Raw genomic sequence first — 17,500 nt, 5'->3', positions numbered from 1 at the left:
TTTGGGGGGGGGGGGGGAGCTTAAAAAAACAAATTATTTGTTTATATTTTGCGTACGGGGCTTTACGATGATATTATCATTTTCCTTCCTGTTAAATTTCCGGTAAAACAGATAACAGTCTTGTTGAAGAGCTACACATTAATTTACGACAAAGACTGATAACAGATTACAAATTATGAACTTGTTAATCATTGTTGATGTAATTGAAGATTGTGTTTGTAAGTTGTTGATTTTTTTTTTCTTTCTCTCTATCTCAACGAGATCCTAACTACAACAATCTGGCTTGTTAGTGTTAGAACAATTAGATTAGAATAACACAACAGTCAAGGTTGTTTTATCCCACTTGACATTCGTGTCATGTTATAATTCATAATAATTCATACAACAAGCTGGTCAACCCCTTGGAAAATCCCAATTGCAACAACGAACTAACTACACAATTACTGTTCCGATTTCAAACCACGCGGATGTATCTAATTGTTTCATTAAAAAAAACCCTAAAAAACAACAAACAAACCAACAATTTGCATGAGGTTGTTAGCTAGCACTGTATTTTTAGAATCAAGGGTTAATGTAACCAGTGAAGATGATAACTGGTTTATCTGCATAAGCAGAGAGCAAGTTACCGCTGAACTGTTATGGTGAGTGACTGTGAATATGTTTTCTCGTTAAACAGAATAGAAATGTGTATACTTCTGTTGTCACATAGAAACTTGTCTATAAACTTGGTGAGTAGGTGCATTGTGCTCACATTGTTTTCATTCATGTTTTTAAGAGCTTTCACTCTACTTTGTGGGGTTTCCGACCTCCCATTGTGGGCAGGGAGGTACTTGTTGTGTCTTATATCCCCCAGTATCTGTTTTTCGATTGCTTTCTGAGATTATTTAGTTTTGTCCTGACCCTGGCTGGAGTCCTTGGCTGGGAGGGAAGCAGTCGAATGTATAGTTATAGTTTTGGGAGATGATACTTTTTTTTCCTTGTAGATCATCTCTCTGTTATGTACTGTTTTTTAAAATTTAAACACATGATTTGTAAACATTTGAGTGTATTCCTCTTAGTCTTAGTGGGATCTTGTGCTGGTGTCTGGGTGAGACTTTTAGGTTATCTCAAACTAAGTACACTGATAGTGTGCACTTGGAATCTGCATCTGTTCCCTATTTGTACCATTCCCCTTTGTCTTACTTTTTCCTCAAGTTCTTTTAATTGTACGTCTAGAATATTTTTACTATCTAATTTTCTTCCTTTTTACTGGCGCTGATATGACCTAAATGTGTTGCGAGCGCAGTAAAACTCTTAAAAACAAAACATAATTCACTCTCTTTGTAACATCTCCTTTCTCTTTGTTCCGTAAAAAATTACAGGTTATTTTGAAAAATGAATTTCTGACCGATTGATGATGTAGTACGCACCCAATTATTATAAGTTAACTTGAGCTTTTTGGGGGGCTTTTTTGTGTGTGTGTGTGTATATATATATATATCCACTAAACGTGCTCAAAGCGCTTTACAGAGGGTGCCTGGTCAACAGCAACACTTAAGATGTAGAACGAGACATGACGCCTGTCAAGTGATATTAATATTACATATTTTTTCTGTCAGAGACAGCGTCGTTAACGGCCAGGTTCTCATTTTAGCGTGGCTCAAGGCTCAGCTACCCGAAAGGTGCGGAGTTCGATTGCCCTCTGCGTTGTGTGCCCTTGAGCAAGTCACCTCGCCTTAGTTCAGTTTGCGGCGCTGTACCATGGCTGACACTGACACTGACACCTGTGTTATTCCATTCTTCCCTTGGAATAACTCTAAAGACAAATTTCCCTCATGGGATGAATAAAGGACATTTTATCTATTTATTTAAAAAAAATTATTTTGCACCTGAGTACCGTGAGAGAATGTGAATGTGAGTAAAGAGCCTTTTCCAAGGACTCAACTGTGCGCCTCGAAACCAGAACCTTTAACTTTTAATGACTAAATATCAGATGAAGAATTTTATCCATTTCTTCCAAGTCCATCCATTACTTCATATTTATTGTTATTTTTTTTGGTCTATACCTTATTCAACTCTTTCAAAATAATATGATTCTAATACATTTTATATACAATTCATGAGACACAAGACCTAATGCTAATTTATTATAATTTATGATGCGTAATGTAAATTTTGCTGCTCGAAGCTCGAAGAAATAAATAATATGAAATTGAATGTAAGCTTCAATTTTATTACAAAAACAGATCAAATGAACGTTTCGGGTTTCCCCTTTATCAACAAAACAGGATGAATGAAACACTACAGATGAATGAGATAATGTAGTAGTGGCGTTGTTACGATGAATATTCATCGTAACAACGCCACTACCATATATATATATATATATATATATATATATATATATATATATATATATATATTAATAATAGAGAGAGAGAGAGAGAGAGAGAGAGAGAGAGCTCACCTGATGTAATAGTAAAAACGACACTGTTGGAATGCGCCAACCCATACAATCCGACATTTTGTCTCGCTCTATTCGTCACAAGTAAGCCAAGTTGACTCACTCAATCCTAGAGCTTTTCGCTACTTTTCTAAATTGGAAAAAAATGTATTGAAAATGAGCATGAACATAGATACTTTTATTCAACTACCATTTACATGTAAAAATGAAAAACATTAGCTTAAATACTGCACCTATAATTTGTCTCATAAAAATGTAATGAATAGGCATGGGGTAAAAGTAACCCGGGTAAACTACCTATATAGTCGGTGTTAGGGTTGACTGAGTTAACGTTAAAAACCTATGACTTCCGGTTCTAAGTGTTAAGGTAGACAATTGTAACAACTGTGACGATTTTCCTATTGTTGGTAAGGAGAGGGTCAAAGTTCATTTATGACCAACTGGGTCAGTCCGGTATATTACACAAAAATAAACCCATTCTCTTCGGAATCTAGTGGGGTAATGTGTGTAAGGTGCCTTTCCAAAAGACGCAACGCTGGGACCAGAATTATTTATTTTGGACGGTCTCGATCGCTGTCACCCCTCTGACAAGACCACAATAAATTAAAATAATAAGAAAATAAATTGGGCTTTTATATAGCGCATTATCCACTAAACGTGCTCAAAGCGCCTTACAATGGGTCCCTGACCAACAGCAACACTTAACATTTAGGACGGAACATGACGCCTGTTAGGCGATATTACAATTTTTTCGGACAGAGACAACGCTGTTGACGGCCAGGTGCTCATTTTACACCTGAGTACGGTAAGAGAATTGAGTAAAGAGCCTTCTCCAAGGACTCAACTATGTGCCGAGCGAGGCTCGAATCCAGGACCTTCCGATCTGAAAGCGAGTCATACCACTAGACCACATAGCCGCAATACATTGGCTTTTGTGACAAGACGAGACAGAGACTCAGTAGTGCTGAGACACCGAAGCACCACCATGTTAAGATGATTTAACTTTTTGTGGTGGTTAAAAAAGTCATACCCACAAATTGTAGATTTCTTTTTTTTTTTCCGGCTTTTAACTCGGTCAACCCTAACAACGACTATATCCGTAGTTTACCCGGGTTACTTTTACCCCATGCCTATTTATTACATTTTACTAAGACACATTTTATTAATAGGCTTAGTATCAAAGCTAATGTTTTTAGTTTTTACATGTTAATAGTAGTTGAATAAAACTATCTATGTACATGCTCATTTTAAAATACATTTTTCTAATTTTGAAAAGTAGCAAAAATCTCTAGGAATGAGGGAGTTAATCAAGTCATTTTAGCGGACAAAAATAAATACAATGATGTCGATGGCTGAACTGTACTGTGGCTCGTATATAAATAGTACAGGGATGGCAAATTTCCAATTTTTACGGCTTTTCCTGGTATTTCACACCTCATTAGAATTTCCACTCCCCAGGAAGAAGGGGTCACCGAAGTTCCATCTTCTGAAGACAGAATTATTTTTGGAATAGGTGCAACAAAAGAAAAGGAGAGAGTTAAAATTTACAAGGTTTGCTTCAGGTGAGAGTGAGAAGTGATGCTCCGCTCATTTTAAATTTTGAGGTTTTAAAACAATCGTTATTGCATTCCTAATAGTAATAGTAATAAAGCGCGGTCAACGAATGAATTGATGGCAATAACTTCAAAACTTTGGTTCGTGCGTTGTGTCCATGGATGCAGCTCATGGGTGCCAGTTTTCCGGTTCATGCCGGAATTCCGGTTTCGCGATATCTCGAAGTCAAATACCTCCGGTTTCAGTGTTTTTTGAGTAAAATAACCTAATAGCATCGGTAAAACTTCGAAAAAAAAAATGTTGAGGGAGTACCTCTGGTACTCTCTGTCTCTCTATCTGTTCTTTGGCTCCCCTAGAGAGAGACAACTGCACTGTGAGTATTTCACTATGTATTATAAGTTGGTTTTAAAATCAAATTAATTTCCTCATTGTGTTAATATGTTTGCTGTGTAATCATTTAATAATGGTATAAAAACGGTGATGAAATAAGACTAAAATTTGGGCCGCATTTTCAGTAGGAACATTTTCAGGTTTGGCAAAGTGTCGAGATTTTAGTTTCAGGTTTCAGCACTTCTTCCTGCTGGCACCCATGATGCAGCTCTTTATATGCATTACGTCACTCTCTTTCCTTGGGATTTATGGTCTTATCTTGGACTTGGATTGGGACGACACCAAGGTTGAGACCGAAACGTTCCGTGCTGGATATTTTGTTATTTTTTGAAGTTGTTATATTCACCTTTGTTCCTTTCCCATATTATTATGGCTTTGGGGCAAACCGGCGAGGCGTTTTGAAGCGCATTGAGCATGGTGGATTCTATGAAATGCGCTATTAAATGTTGCATATTTATTCTTTCATTTTAGATAGTTTTTATCGGTCTCCTAGACATTCGCTTATCCACAGTATTCTCCATACTTTGACAAACGTTATTTTGTCTCTCTTTCTACCACAGATCATATCATCAGAGGAATTTATCAACTACAAACTACCAACGGATCGTCTTTTTTGAGACACTAATGTGAAGAGCTACAGTCAATATTTTATTAAATCAGTTAGAATTATGTTAAATATGTATCACTACAAAGGATTTATGATCCGGATTTATCTCGTAGTGGTGGTTTTGGTAATTTTTATCTCCCAAAGAATAAATGCCATTAACACGAAAAGCATCCAAGAGTTAAACCTTTCACCAGCCACGAGTCCCGTGAAAGCTCCATGCAGCTACAGTGACGATAGTCTATACGGAGGTGTTCTTGCAGACTGCAGAGGTCAAGGACTCAAATCCCCTCCATCGCCTAGTCTTCCCCCGAACACAACAACGTTATTGCTCCAGGAAAACAACATACACAGCTTGACCCAGGATTCCTTCACTAATTTAACACAGTTGAGACGCCTTAGCTTAGCGGAAAATGACATCCATTCCATTGACATTCAAGCTTTTCACCAAAACACTAAACTTGTCTCCCTTGATCTGGAGTCGAATTTTTTACCTTTATACAATAGAAGTGAAAGATTTCCAACTGGGGTATTTCACAATCTTCATGATCTGATCGAGTTAAGACTCGGTTTTAATCACAATGACAAAATTGGCTGTTCAGGTAGTTATAGTTCTGATCTTCTAAAAGGACTGATAAATCTACAGATATTTAGTATTGACACATTTTACTGTGATTTGGACTTTAATAATATTTTCAAAAACACACCAAATTTATCATCATTAACAATAACTGGCGGAATGAGAAAAATACTGAATGGGTCATTTTATGGATTTGCTACCATGGAATTGAAGGCTTTGACAATAAATGCAGAAAATTTGATTTTGATAGAATCGGGAGCTTTTCAGTTCTTCCGGTATCTAGACTCTTTTTCTATTCACGGTGGAAACCAAGGCATTGCAAACACATTAGAGAGTTTAGCGCCTTTATCAAACCGATCTCTTTTTTCATTGAACGTGGACAGCGTCGATGATGAAGACAATTTAAGGAGCAAGATATGTAATATTTTGACTAGGCAAATGACACGACATGTTTCAGAGATGTGCATAAAACACGTGGCGCTCACAGCAAACGGATTATTATACGTGGAACAAGGTGCTTTGACCACAGGTCCATGGTCTCAGTGTATTCTGTCGCTTGACATCTCAAGAAACCCTCTGATCGGAAATTCACTCGAGTTAATAGCAATTAAGAAGTTTCGTAACCTTCAATCATTTCGGTTCACTGATAGAAAATTTTCTTTCTTGAATCGTCATGGATATTATGGTGACAGTCCTGATTACCTACAATGTTTGCCGAGTATAGGATCATATCTCTCTACTCCGATGACAAATCAGAAAGAAAATAAGCCGTGCTCGTTACAGTCAACAAATGCCCAGTATTCATTGAAGAAAAGTATTGACCTCGAAAGGATGCGTTCGGTATTAAGCGCACGGTACTCAGCTTTAACACAATTTAAAATAAAGAAGTACGCTATTCATTCAGCAGTTACAAAACATGAATTGAATAAAAACGATTATGTTGATAAGCTGAAATTTGCCAAGGATGAATTGCACACAACATATTCTAGTAAGGAGACAACTATGCCTAGGCCATATACTAAAGTATATTTACCAAGAAACTTGACATACTTCAGTACAAATAGGTTATCGAATAATGAAGGCACAGTGGATATGGATTATTTAATAATAGGAGGAGAAAATTTAAGGGAATTGCACGTTTCCGATAGTGGTCTCAGAACATTTACTGGAAATTTTAAAGGAATTGAAAACGTGCAAATTCTAGACATTTCAAAGAATGACGGATCCATAGTTTTAGCTCGGATTTTTGAAAGTTTTCCAAACTTAAAAAAATTGAATATGTCCCAAATGAACATAGGAGATAGCGAATGGTTTTTGAAAGAGGGTCCAGAAGTTTTCAGTTCAGTTAGGAAGTTAACTTCTCTTGACCTGTCTGGAAATGGCTTTCATCTCATACCTTCTTATACATTTTCAACGAACAGTAAACTAATTGCCTTGGGTTTGGCCCAAAATCGATTGAAGACGATACCTTTTGATTTAATCCATAATCCTGAATTGTGTCTCTTAGATTTAAGAGGAAATTCAATTTTACGACTAGACAGCCATGCTATTGATATGATCGAGACCCATGGACGCAAAATGAAAACATTTTCTCTCTGGCTTGATGGCAACGTGTTTTCGTGTGATTGTTCAAATCTACGTTTTCTCTCTTGGCTCGAAAGAACAGAAATTCACTTGGACAATGAACGGGATTATTCTTGCACCTTGGAAAATGGCACTTTGACAACAACAAAACGATTAAAAGATTTGGGCGGGCTGTGGAGACAATGCAATGGGAAAATTGCTTTTCTTATCTCTTTAATTGTAGTTAGTCTTATGACGCTTTGCTATTGCCTAATCTTTGTTGGTATGAACTTTGAGACGCGTTTAAAAGTTTACTTTATCAATTTTATCGGAAAGACTTTGCCTCTAAAACAACGGAGAGACTACATTTATGACGTCTACATTGGATACTCTGATAAAGATATCAGTCTGGCTTGCAAGCACTTAAGAAACACAATTGAGACATATATTGGCTATCAACGTACTTACCTAAGGCATCGAGATCTCATGCCTGCCTCTGACATGGCAGACAGTATCGTGACAGCCATAGATTCCAGTTGGCGGATTGTGTTGTTGATAACAGAGCAATATATTCAAGAACATTGGTCGTTCCTTGCCATAAAATGGGCCATACGCTCTGTAGATGCCGCCAATCCGGACAGACTCGTACTTGTCTTTACGTCAAACCACCTTCCAAATCATCCAGTACTCTCCTCATTACTTAAGGTCGTACCGGAGAGCAACATCGTGTATCTTACAGATACCTCAGGAAATCACGAGTTAAGTCTTCAAGAGAAGAGAATGCTTTTGGATGCTCTTTGTCACTGAATGGGCGTTCATCCGGAGATGACAATAAGAGGAAAGGAGGTGGAAGGGTTTGGTCCTTGAAGATAGTGATACGACAGAAGAGCTCGAGTCAGATGCTTCTCTATGAATAAATTTGCCCAATTGGCTAAAAATAGAAAGACGAAATCGAAAGGATTATTTTTTATTGTTGGGAGGGTTATATTTGTTTTTCTATTTTCCTTCCTGCTCTGTCTGGTACTGTATTATATACCTTTTGTGCGGCTGTGTGCTCTTGTTGTTTGGCATTCGCTTTTGGATCGGAAGGTCTTGAGCTCAGAGCCTTTCTCGGCGCTTAGTTGAGTCCTTGGAAAAGGCTCTTTACTCACAATCTCTCACCGTACTCAGGTGTAAAATTAGTACCTCGAAGTCAACAGCGTTTTCTCTGTCGGAAATTTTTTTTTTTAATATCGCCTAACAGCCACCGTGTCTTTTATTTTTTACATGTTACATGATTGTAAAGCGCTTTGAACACGTTTAGTGGATAATGCACTATATAAAAGCTTAAGTTTTAAAACGTTTGTCTTGCATCAGCATCTGTTACTGTTACAGTACCAACATTTACTTCGCAAAAGAGAACATTATGAGACTTCAGATTCCAAATGCCAAACTTTTATAGCCATGCAATTTTCAAATCTACGCAAAAACAATTTTTGAATGACACTGTGGAAAAAATAATTGATTCATATAGAATAGAGGCAGGCATATTTTTGTATAGCATGACCAGTTTTGGTTTCCCTTAAAATAATTGTGACCCCTCGTCTCAAAACGATATTAAGTCGGGATGATTAAGATGCTTAAGATGAAATTTGTATCCAGAAATATCATGCTTAAGTTGAGTTTATATGCTTTATAGAGGAGAAGAAATATCATATTTTACTGTGGTAAATACCAACGTTTCATATTTTTGACCAGTTTTTAACTATAATTTGACTTTTTAGCATCTGGTCCATCCCGACATAATACCGTTTTGAGACGAAGGGTCACAATTTGCCTCTCTGCATGATTAGAATTTAATAATCAATTTTGTTTGGATACACATCAAAACTCGTTAAATACTACAAACTTTTCAGTCAACTTGTAAGTAAGTGATTTACCAATTAAACGGTTCTAGCTTTTTCAGCTTTTAACAAAAATCTGGACAATACCCGGCGGGTACATTGACCGGTTCCCATGACCTTTACTTTCAGGCTTGAGAATTTGGTGTGCAGGTCAGGAGGGCAAACCGCTGACAATGACATAGCCGTTGTTTAACCATGGGATGGCTGTTTTATTGAAGAGTTGGTGGTTTCTTTAACCAGTTAACTCTCTCCTTACCAGCACAAAAATAGACTTTTCTTGCTCAAACAAAAAAGTACCAAGTTAGCTCTACAACACAGTGTTTAGTATGTATAGCTGTAATCAAAGCATTTCTTTAAATTTTGTGATGTACAAGAGAAATCAGAATGAGAAAATTGTCGGTTACATCGTAACGAATGTGACGATTTTCCTATGAGTGGTAAGGAGAGGGTTAACTGTCGTATGTTTTTTTTTAGTTTTTAAGGGTTTTACGGCGCTTGCAACACATTAAGGTTATATCAGCGCCAGTAAAAAGAAAGAACATGGGATAGTAAAAAGTTCTAGAATTACAATTAAAGCACCCAAGAGAAAGGAAGACAAAGGGTAATGGGAACAAATAGGGATCAGATGTAGATTCCAAGAGCATACCACCAATGTACTTAGTTTGAGATCACCTATGTCTCATCCGGACACAAGCACAAAATCCAAGAAAGAGGAATAAACTCAAATGCTTACATTATACATTAAGAATAACAAATATAATAATACATAACAGAGAGATGATCTACAAGGAAAAAAATATCATCTCCCAAAACAATAACTATGCATTTGACTGTTTCCCTCTCAGCCAGGACTCCGACGAGGGCCAGGAAAAAACCAAGTAATCTCATTCCAAGACAAAGACAGAAAGCTTGTTGGATAAGATATAAGGGGATAGAAGACACAGTATGTACCTCCCTGCCCGCAATGGGAGGTCAGGATCCCCACCCAGGTTAACTGTCGTACTCTGGAAAAACTCCAATTTAAACATTTAGCCAGAAAACGTGTCCTTCAATTATCGATCGAGCTTTAAAAAAACCCTCAACTTGGTAAAACTCGTCAAACCCGGGACTACTAATCAGTCCGTATCAAAATTTTTGATACTCCTCTAACTTCCTTTCGCGTTAGTTGCTTTCCCTCAACAGTACCTATCATAAGATTATAATAATATGCAGTTGAAAGAAGAATATTTGAGACTTTCAGAATTGGATTTTAAATTCCTTCGTTGTGAACCACCAATCCGTTTTTTCCAGTCGTTATTTTATAATGGGGATTTCGATAGCTCAGTTGGTAGAGCTCTCGCTTCACACGCAAAGGGATCGAGATCGATCCCGGGTGCAGTCGGGATTTTTTTCTGACCCCCTTGTCTATCTACCCAGCAGAGAACGGGTGGCTGGGTCTATTAGATCCGACGGAAAGTACTTTGCGATAGACTAACGTCCTATCCAAAGGATATCAAACAATTGCTATTGTCCGTTTCACGCTATAGAAACCGGGCTAAACCCCGGCTATATGGGCCTAATGGCTTTGAAGGAAGGACGTTATAATGACAGCCATTAACGCCATTGTCTTCAGTTACTCAGTTACGAAAGGTGGAATATAGGTATGTTATATAGTTTTGTGTGACGGTATGTTATATCCGACTGGGGGGGGGGGGGGGGAGGAGATGTTGTGAGTATTTTACCTAAACGCATATCATCGATAAGTTTGGCATATCAGCTTGTCCGCGACACAATACAGTTTTGAGTTGACTGGTCACACAGTATATGCCCTCGTAGTTTGAGGAGTGCAAAGATTAAATTTGATGCTTTTGGAATTCCAAGCGTTTTTCCTGTCCCACAACTCATCGTGTTGTCATTGACTGCACGTTCGGATCTCCACAGGACATCACCTTTCCTGGTCAATATCAATTGCTGGTACCCTTTGGATAGGACGCTAGTCTATCGCGAAGTAATTTTCGCCAGGTCTAACAGACCAAGCTAGCCGATCACTGCTGGGTGGGGTGAGGGGGGGGGTGTCAGAAATAAATCTCAACTGCACCGGGATTGATCTTGGTCTCTTTGATTGTGAAGCGAGTACTCTACTAATCGAGCTATGGGTGAAACCCCCCCCCCCCCCCCCCCCGACCCCCTCCACACGACAAGCGAGGGTAAAATGAAACGAATTTTAATCAATGAGTCACATACTGAGTTCCATTTTACAGGATGATGTTTATATTGTAACCTCCCCCTAAAAAGACAATAACTTCAATATGACCCACCGCCCTAAAGGGGTGTTATGTATGGTCGCCATAGATGCTTGAAAATGATTTTACACTACAATAGTAAATATAGTAAAAAATAGTAAATAATGAATTTATATAGCGCCTAAACATCCACGTTAATCGTGCTCTACGGCGCTTTACATAATAAAAATAAAAATGTTTATAAACAACGACACTACATGATACATAATAAGCATGCATACAAAAAAACAAAATCAAAGCAACATCTATTTTATGAAAAATAAGCCTCGCGGAACAACTCGATCTTCAGACTTTTCCTGAAAGATGATAAATTTTCACAGGACTTTGGTAACTTTTAGAAGTTGGGACTGAGATGATCTCAAAGTTCAATACACTTATCGAATATGAGATAATATTATGTGACTGTTTGCATTGCCTTGGTTTCCGTCCGTTAATAGAAAAAGCGTCCAGATACCGGAAGATCTGAAAAGCTCCTGATTCCATCAAAATCAAATTTTCTGCCTTTATTGTCGAAGCCTTCAATTGGATTCAGTAGTCAGATGTCACGCCGCCCGGCAACGGCGACCATCTTGGTTCTAAACAAAGAAAATCATTACTTTTTATTCTTCATGCTGGCTAGAACTTTTCATATGCCTTGTGATCAGAATGTGTAAAAGTCAAAACATGATCAAATTTATGTACTTTTTTCCCTCTGGATACGCTATTATGCTCGCCGGAGAAATTTTATTTCATACGGGCGTACGCCATTGTTCCGATAATTTAGAGCCAGTGTTACTAAGTTACCATGCGTCATTAGGAAGGAAGTGACGTCACGACTGTTGAAGAGTTATCTGTGGTAGCAAATCGATAAAATGACCCATTCAGTATTTTTCTCATGAAAAATGAATGCCTAAAGTTGACACCACTCGCCTCTTTGTTATTGTTTATAGCCAACCTTTTTATAACTAGAACTCAACATTCATAAGTTAAGTTGACAAATCCAATGTTAAGCACCATAATCACTTCGACATGATGTTGTTTTGAGTCAATTCTTGGTCACAAATATAGAGCTTCGACTTTCAGACAGACTGACAATCCATTTGGAAACCGCTTGTGTCAGTAAGATTTTTTTTTTTACCCCTCGATTTACTCATCAGAGATTCGCTTATCTGGCTTTGTGGTCTTGTGAATATGACACTGGCATTAGGATTGGTAGGTCCAAGGTTCGAGTACCACTTTGAGTTTCCTAAGAAAAGGTTCCTTACTCAATTCGCTCAACGTACTCAGGGGTAAGATGAATACCCGGTCGTTAACAGCTATGTTGCTTTTTAAAAAAATGAACTATCGCCTAACAGACGTCATGTCTCGTCCTACACGATAAGTGTTCCTATTGGCTTGGAACCCACGGTAAAGCGCTTAGTGTACGTTTAGTGGATACTGTACTATATAAATCTCGAGGTTTAATTTTTTTAGGTTACTGGGTCTGTTAAATTTGACCGAAAGTACTTTGTAATACACAACTTAAAAAAAATCAAAATGTAGTAAACATCTGTTACTGTCGTTTGACACATAGAAACTGGAGTAAATTCTTCTTTCATTGACTTCATGGCTAAGAAGAACAGCTCATTCTGTTGCTTGTATTATATTTATCACTAACTCATTATCCATCTGTATCTGTATCTGTATGGTTGGCGCTGAAGAAACCAATGATCTGGTTGAATTTCAGCGGCGTCCTCATTGGGCGCGGGCCCATGTCAGTCGGGCCTTGAAATCGTTTAGGTGTGGTGCCATGATGACCAGTTCATCCAGCCCATTCCACTCCGAGATAGTTCTAATGAAGAAAGTATATTATCTATGTACTTCCTATTAACTAACTCAACCCTAGCACCGACTATATCCGTAGTTTACCCGGGTTACTTTTACCCCATGCCTATTTATTACATTTTTATGAGACAAATTATGAGCGTAGAATCAAAGCTAATGTTTTTCGTTTTTACATGTTATTGGTAGTTGAATAAAACTATCTATGTAGGCTACATGCTCATTTTTAATACATTTATTCCAATTTTGAAAAGTAGCAAAAGTCTCTAGGATTGAGTGAGTCAATCGGGATTCTCAATTTACAGACAGTTCTTTACGCGTTAAATAATGCTGTGTAACAATAGACGTCTATCTCGTAATTATACATATAAACAACTTGACGGTAACGAGTGACCTATTCAGTCAAGCATGAACAGATCCAACTAACTATACGTACAAAACAATGATGCAGCGCCCAGTTATAACGATTGCAACTTGACAGTCGTTATATAGAAGGGAACTAAATTGAAGTCACTCAGCTCTTTGTCAATGTTTTTAGACAGCCATTTTGGTGATTACTTCTCATTAAATAAATTCATTCTAACTATAAACGTTCAAGGTTAGACAAGTTTGTGTGTTGATAAGTTATATACGGCTGGCGGATGTTGTGAGTATTTTAATTAAACGCATATCATGATTGTAAAAAAAATGCTAATACGATTCAATAGTCTTATGTCACGCCTCCCAGCAACGGCGGCCATCTTGGTTCTAAACAAAGAAAATCATTACTTTTTATTTTTCTTGCTGGCTACAACTTTTCATATGCCTTGTGATCAGAATGTGTCAAAGTCAAAACATGATCAAATTTATGGGTTTTTTCCCCTCTGGATATCCTTACGGGCGTCCGCCATTGTTCCGATAGTTTAGAGCCAGTGTTACTAAGTTACCATGCGTCATTAGGAAGGAAGTGACGTTACGACTGTTGAAGATTCTTGTATTTTAATCGTATTGGACGAAAAGCACTGTCTTCATTATTTATAGTCAGAAAACCTGCACTTCAAATAAAAATCGATCGATCAAAATTGCCCTCAACTTGTCAATCAGTCTCAAACTTGAGTTTGATAATTTTTTAGGGACAAATTCGAGCTCTTTAGATTGCTATATATAAAGACAAAGAAAGTTATATGTGTGATATTAGGGGGCGGCGTGGCTCGGCGGTACAGTCTTTGCTTCGTAACCAAAAGGTACCGAGTTCGACTACCCTCCTCGTTGTGTGACCTTGAGCAAGTCACCCCTAGCCCTAGCTCATTTTGCGGCGCTGCACTGCGGCTGACACCTGGGTTATTCCAGTCTTCCCTTGGAATAGAAGACCCTAAAGACAAACTTCCCCTTGGGGATGAATAAACGGAATTTTAAAAAAGATTAGAGTCCTTGACGAAATGTGAAAAAAAAAAAATAGGTAGGCAGAGTAAATCAGAAATCAAGGTAATTGAGCTTTAAAAAAACAAAACAAAATAAACTTGAGCTTTTATACAGCGCAATATCCACTAAACGTGCTCAAAGCGCTTTACAAGGGGTCCCTGGCCAACAGCAACACATAACATGTAGGACAAGACATGACGCCTGTCAGGCGATATTACAAATTTTTGGGACAGAGACAACGCTGTTAACGGCCAGGTACTCATTTTAAACCTGAGTACGGTGAGAGAATGTGAGTAAAGAGCCTTCTCCAAGGACTCAACTATGCGCCGAGCGAGGCTCGAACCCAGGACCTTCCGATCCGAAAGCGAGTGTCATACCACTAGACCACATAACCGCACTTTAATTATCACTGGTATGAATGCAAAACAAAGGTCAGCATTTGGTTTCAAAGAATTAGTAACTCAATAAGCATAATGATAAGTAGTAACTCGAGATTTATCGATGTCTCAGCTAATAACTAAAATATTACTGATAAGGTGAGATTAACTAAAATTCCATTGTTTTCTCCCTCCCTCTCCCCCGCCTTCCTCTTTTCGTCCACCTCCTTCTTTATCTCCTCCTCCTCCTCCTCCTCTTCCTCCTTCTCCTCTTCTTCCATCTCCTCCCTCAACATTATCATCATCATCATGATCATCATCAACATCATCATCATCATCATTTTCATCATCATCATCATTTTCATCATCCTCATCATCATCATCATCATCATCATCATATCATCATCGTCTCCTGATCTCTCATTATGATAACGAAGGCGATTACGATGATAATGATGATGATGATGATGATGATGATGATGATGATAAATGATATAGATGAATAATAATAATAATAATAAAATTAATAATAATAATCATAATAATAATAATAATAATAATATTAATATCCTCTCGTCGTAAACGAGGTAAAGTTGAAAGGGACGTCCTTATAAAAGAACGTAGACAAATTTATGAGTGGTGAAGACCGATGACCAGGGACTGTCTGGAGGTCACAGGAGGACCGATGACCGCAATAAATACACGACTGCTGCCTACCGGTCAGATTAACCTATTTGTTATACTTGGAGCAGTAAGAGAGTTTAACACGGGTAAAGTGACCAAGGTACCCCAACTAACTCAAAACCTATAACACGGTGTGGTTAAAAATTTGAAAATATTGAGCCTTTATACAGAGCAATATTGACTAAACCTGCTCAAAGCACTTTACAGGGGGTCCCTAGCCAACAGCAACATTTAACATATAGGAAAACACTTGACGCCTGTTAGGCGATATTACAATTTTTTTTCGGACAGAGACAACGCTGTTAACGGCCATGTACTCATATTTCACCTGTATACGATGAGAAATTGTGATTAAGGAGCCTTTTTCATGGACTCAACACTGTGGTCTATCTTGCGATACGACACTCGACTACTTCTGATCTGTGGGTTTAGGGTTCCAGTCCTGTTATAGGCGGCTCAGAATTGACATGGTGCCAAATGTGACCCATCGCTTAAAAATGGTACTGTGTGTGTGTGGGGGGGGGGGGTAGGAGTGGTTGAGATGATAAAATTTGATTTGATTGAAAATTTATAAAATTTGGGTTGGTTTATATGTTTCCTTGATGACATTAAATGTACTTGCTTTAAAAAACAAAAACCCAAATTTTACATTTCTTGTCACTTTAAATTCAAAACCACCTTATGGCATCTTGTTCACTTCATCAAATACCCCATTGAACACCGAAAGCAGCGTGTCGGTGATAAGAAAACATGTTAAAAGTTTATTCTAGTATGCAAATCAGAAAGAAAAATAGGTACAACAATATTATGTCAACCCTAATAATCATCATGAAGATTAACAACAAAAACAACAAGAAGAACAATATCAATAACAACAAAAACAACAGCAGTCGCGACAGCCGACAATGTTAATGTGATATCAAGATGATGATGATGATGATGATGATGATGATGATGATGATAATGATGATGATGATGATGATGATGATGATGATGATGATGATGAGGAAAAAGATCATGTTAATAATCTTATATGAATTGAAATGTTATTTGAAAATTTAATACGAAAGAAAAAAAGTAACAAAACTTCGACACTCGTGTTGATATTGCCGATTCCACAAGGTCTTTCCTTGAGGTCAATAAGTTCCCGATATGAATAGAAAATTCCCAGAATCTCTGTCCCTCCGATACAAGTCCATAACTGCACTGCCGTATTAAAAAAAAAAGCAAAAACAACAGATTTTTTAACCAGAAAAGCTGTCCTTGAAATATTGATCGATTAAAACGACCCTCATCTTGTCAAAACCTTTCAAACTTTGAACGTTTTTGACAAGATGAGGGCATTGGAATCCCATTTTTCACAGTTTTTGCCAAGACGAGAGCATGAAATCCCATTTTTCAGAGTTTTTGCCAAGACGAGGGTCATTTTAATCGATGGATATTAGAAGGACGAGTCTTCAGGCCAAACTTTTTTAAATGTGTTGATTTCTTCCCGAGTACGGCCCAATAGCAATGTGTTGACTTACCACACTCCGTGTCACATTCCTTTTCGCTCCACAGATTTAGGAAAGGTCATCTACTTCGACTATGTTGTTTGACTTATTTACAGTTTGGATACCCCCCCCCCCCCCCGAAATGGTGGCCTTGGAAATGCATTTTCTTTTTTTTTTTTTAAAATAATCCTTCATCCCCACTTGGTCCTAAATTAATAAATTGTCCTTCAGAGCCATGCGGCCTGTGTGGCCGGAGTTTATCCCGGTTTTTATGACCTTAAACCGACAATAACAATTGCATGCTACAATTGATTTGGATAACCCTTTCGATAGGACGTCAGTCTATCGCAAAGTACTTCCCGCCAACTCTAACAGACCTTCACCCAAACACTGGTGCAGGATAGAGGGGGGGGGGGGGGGGGGAGATGAAGGTAAAATAAAAAGTC

General features: G+C 37.9%; 1 protein-coding gene across 3 annotated transcripts; it reads left to right on the top strand.

Moving 5' to 3' along the window:
* Positions 1-109: 109 nt before the first annotated feature.
* LOC144969061 (uncharacterized) lies at positions 110-8,078 on the top strand. 3 transcript variants are annotated; one of them, XM_078908066.1, is made up of 2 exons: positions 110-218; positions 4,948-8,078. In XM_078908066.1, exon 2 carries the CDS (start codon positions 5,056-5,058, stop codon positions 7,939-7,941), a length of 2,886 nt encoding a protein of 961 aa, XP_078764192.1. In that variant the 5' UTR covers positions 110-218; positions 4,948-5,055; the 3' UTR covers positions 7,942-8,078. The 3 variants fall into 3 exon arrangements, with proteins under 3 accessions (XP_078764192.1, XP_078764190.1, XP_078764191.1); XM_078908064.1 differs by lacking the exon at positions 110-218 and adding an exon at positions 380-641; XM_078908065.1 differs by lacking the exon at positions 110-218 and adding an exon at positions 613-728.
* Positions 8,079-17,500: the final 9,422 nt, after the last annotated feature.

This window comes from Berghia stephanieae, chromosome 3, assembly GCF_034508935.2.
Source record: "Berghia stephanieae isolate SIO BIC M18660-M18661 chromosome 3, UCSD_Bste_1.3, whole genome shotgun sequence".
In the NCBI taxonomy this organism is placed as follows: Eukaryota; Metazoa; Mollusca; class Gastropoda; order Nudibranchia; family Aeolidiidae; genus Berghia; species Berghia stephanieae.
The sequence above is the reverse complement of the archived record's forward strand: the minus strand, read 5'-3'. Positions and strand labels throughout refer to the sequence as shown.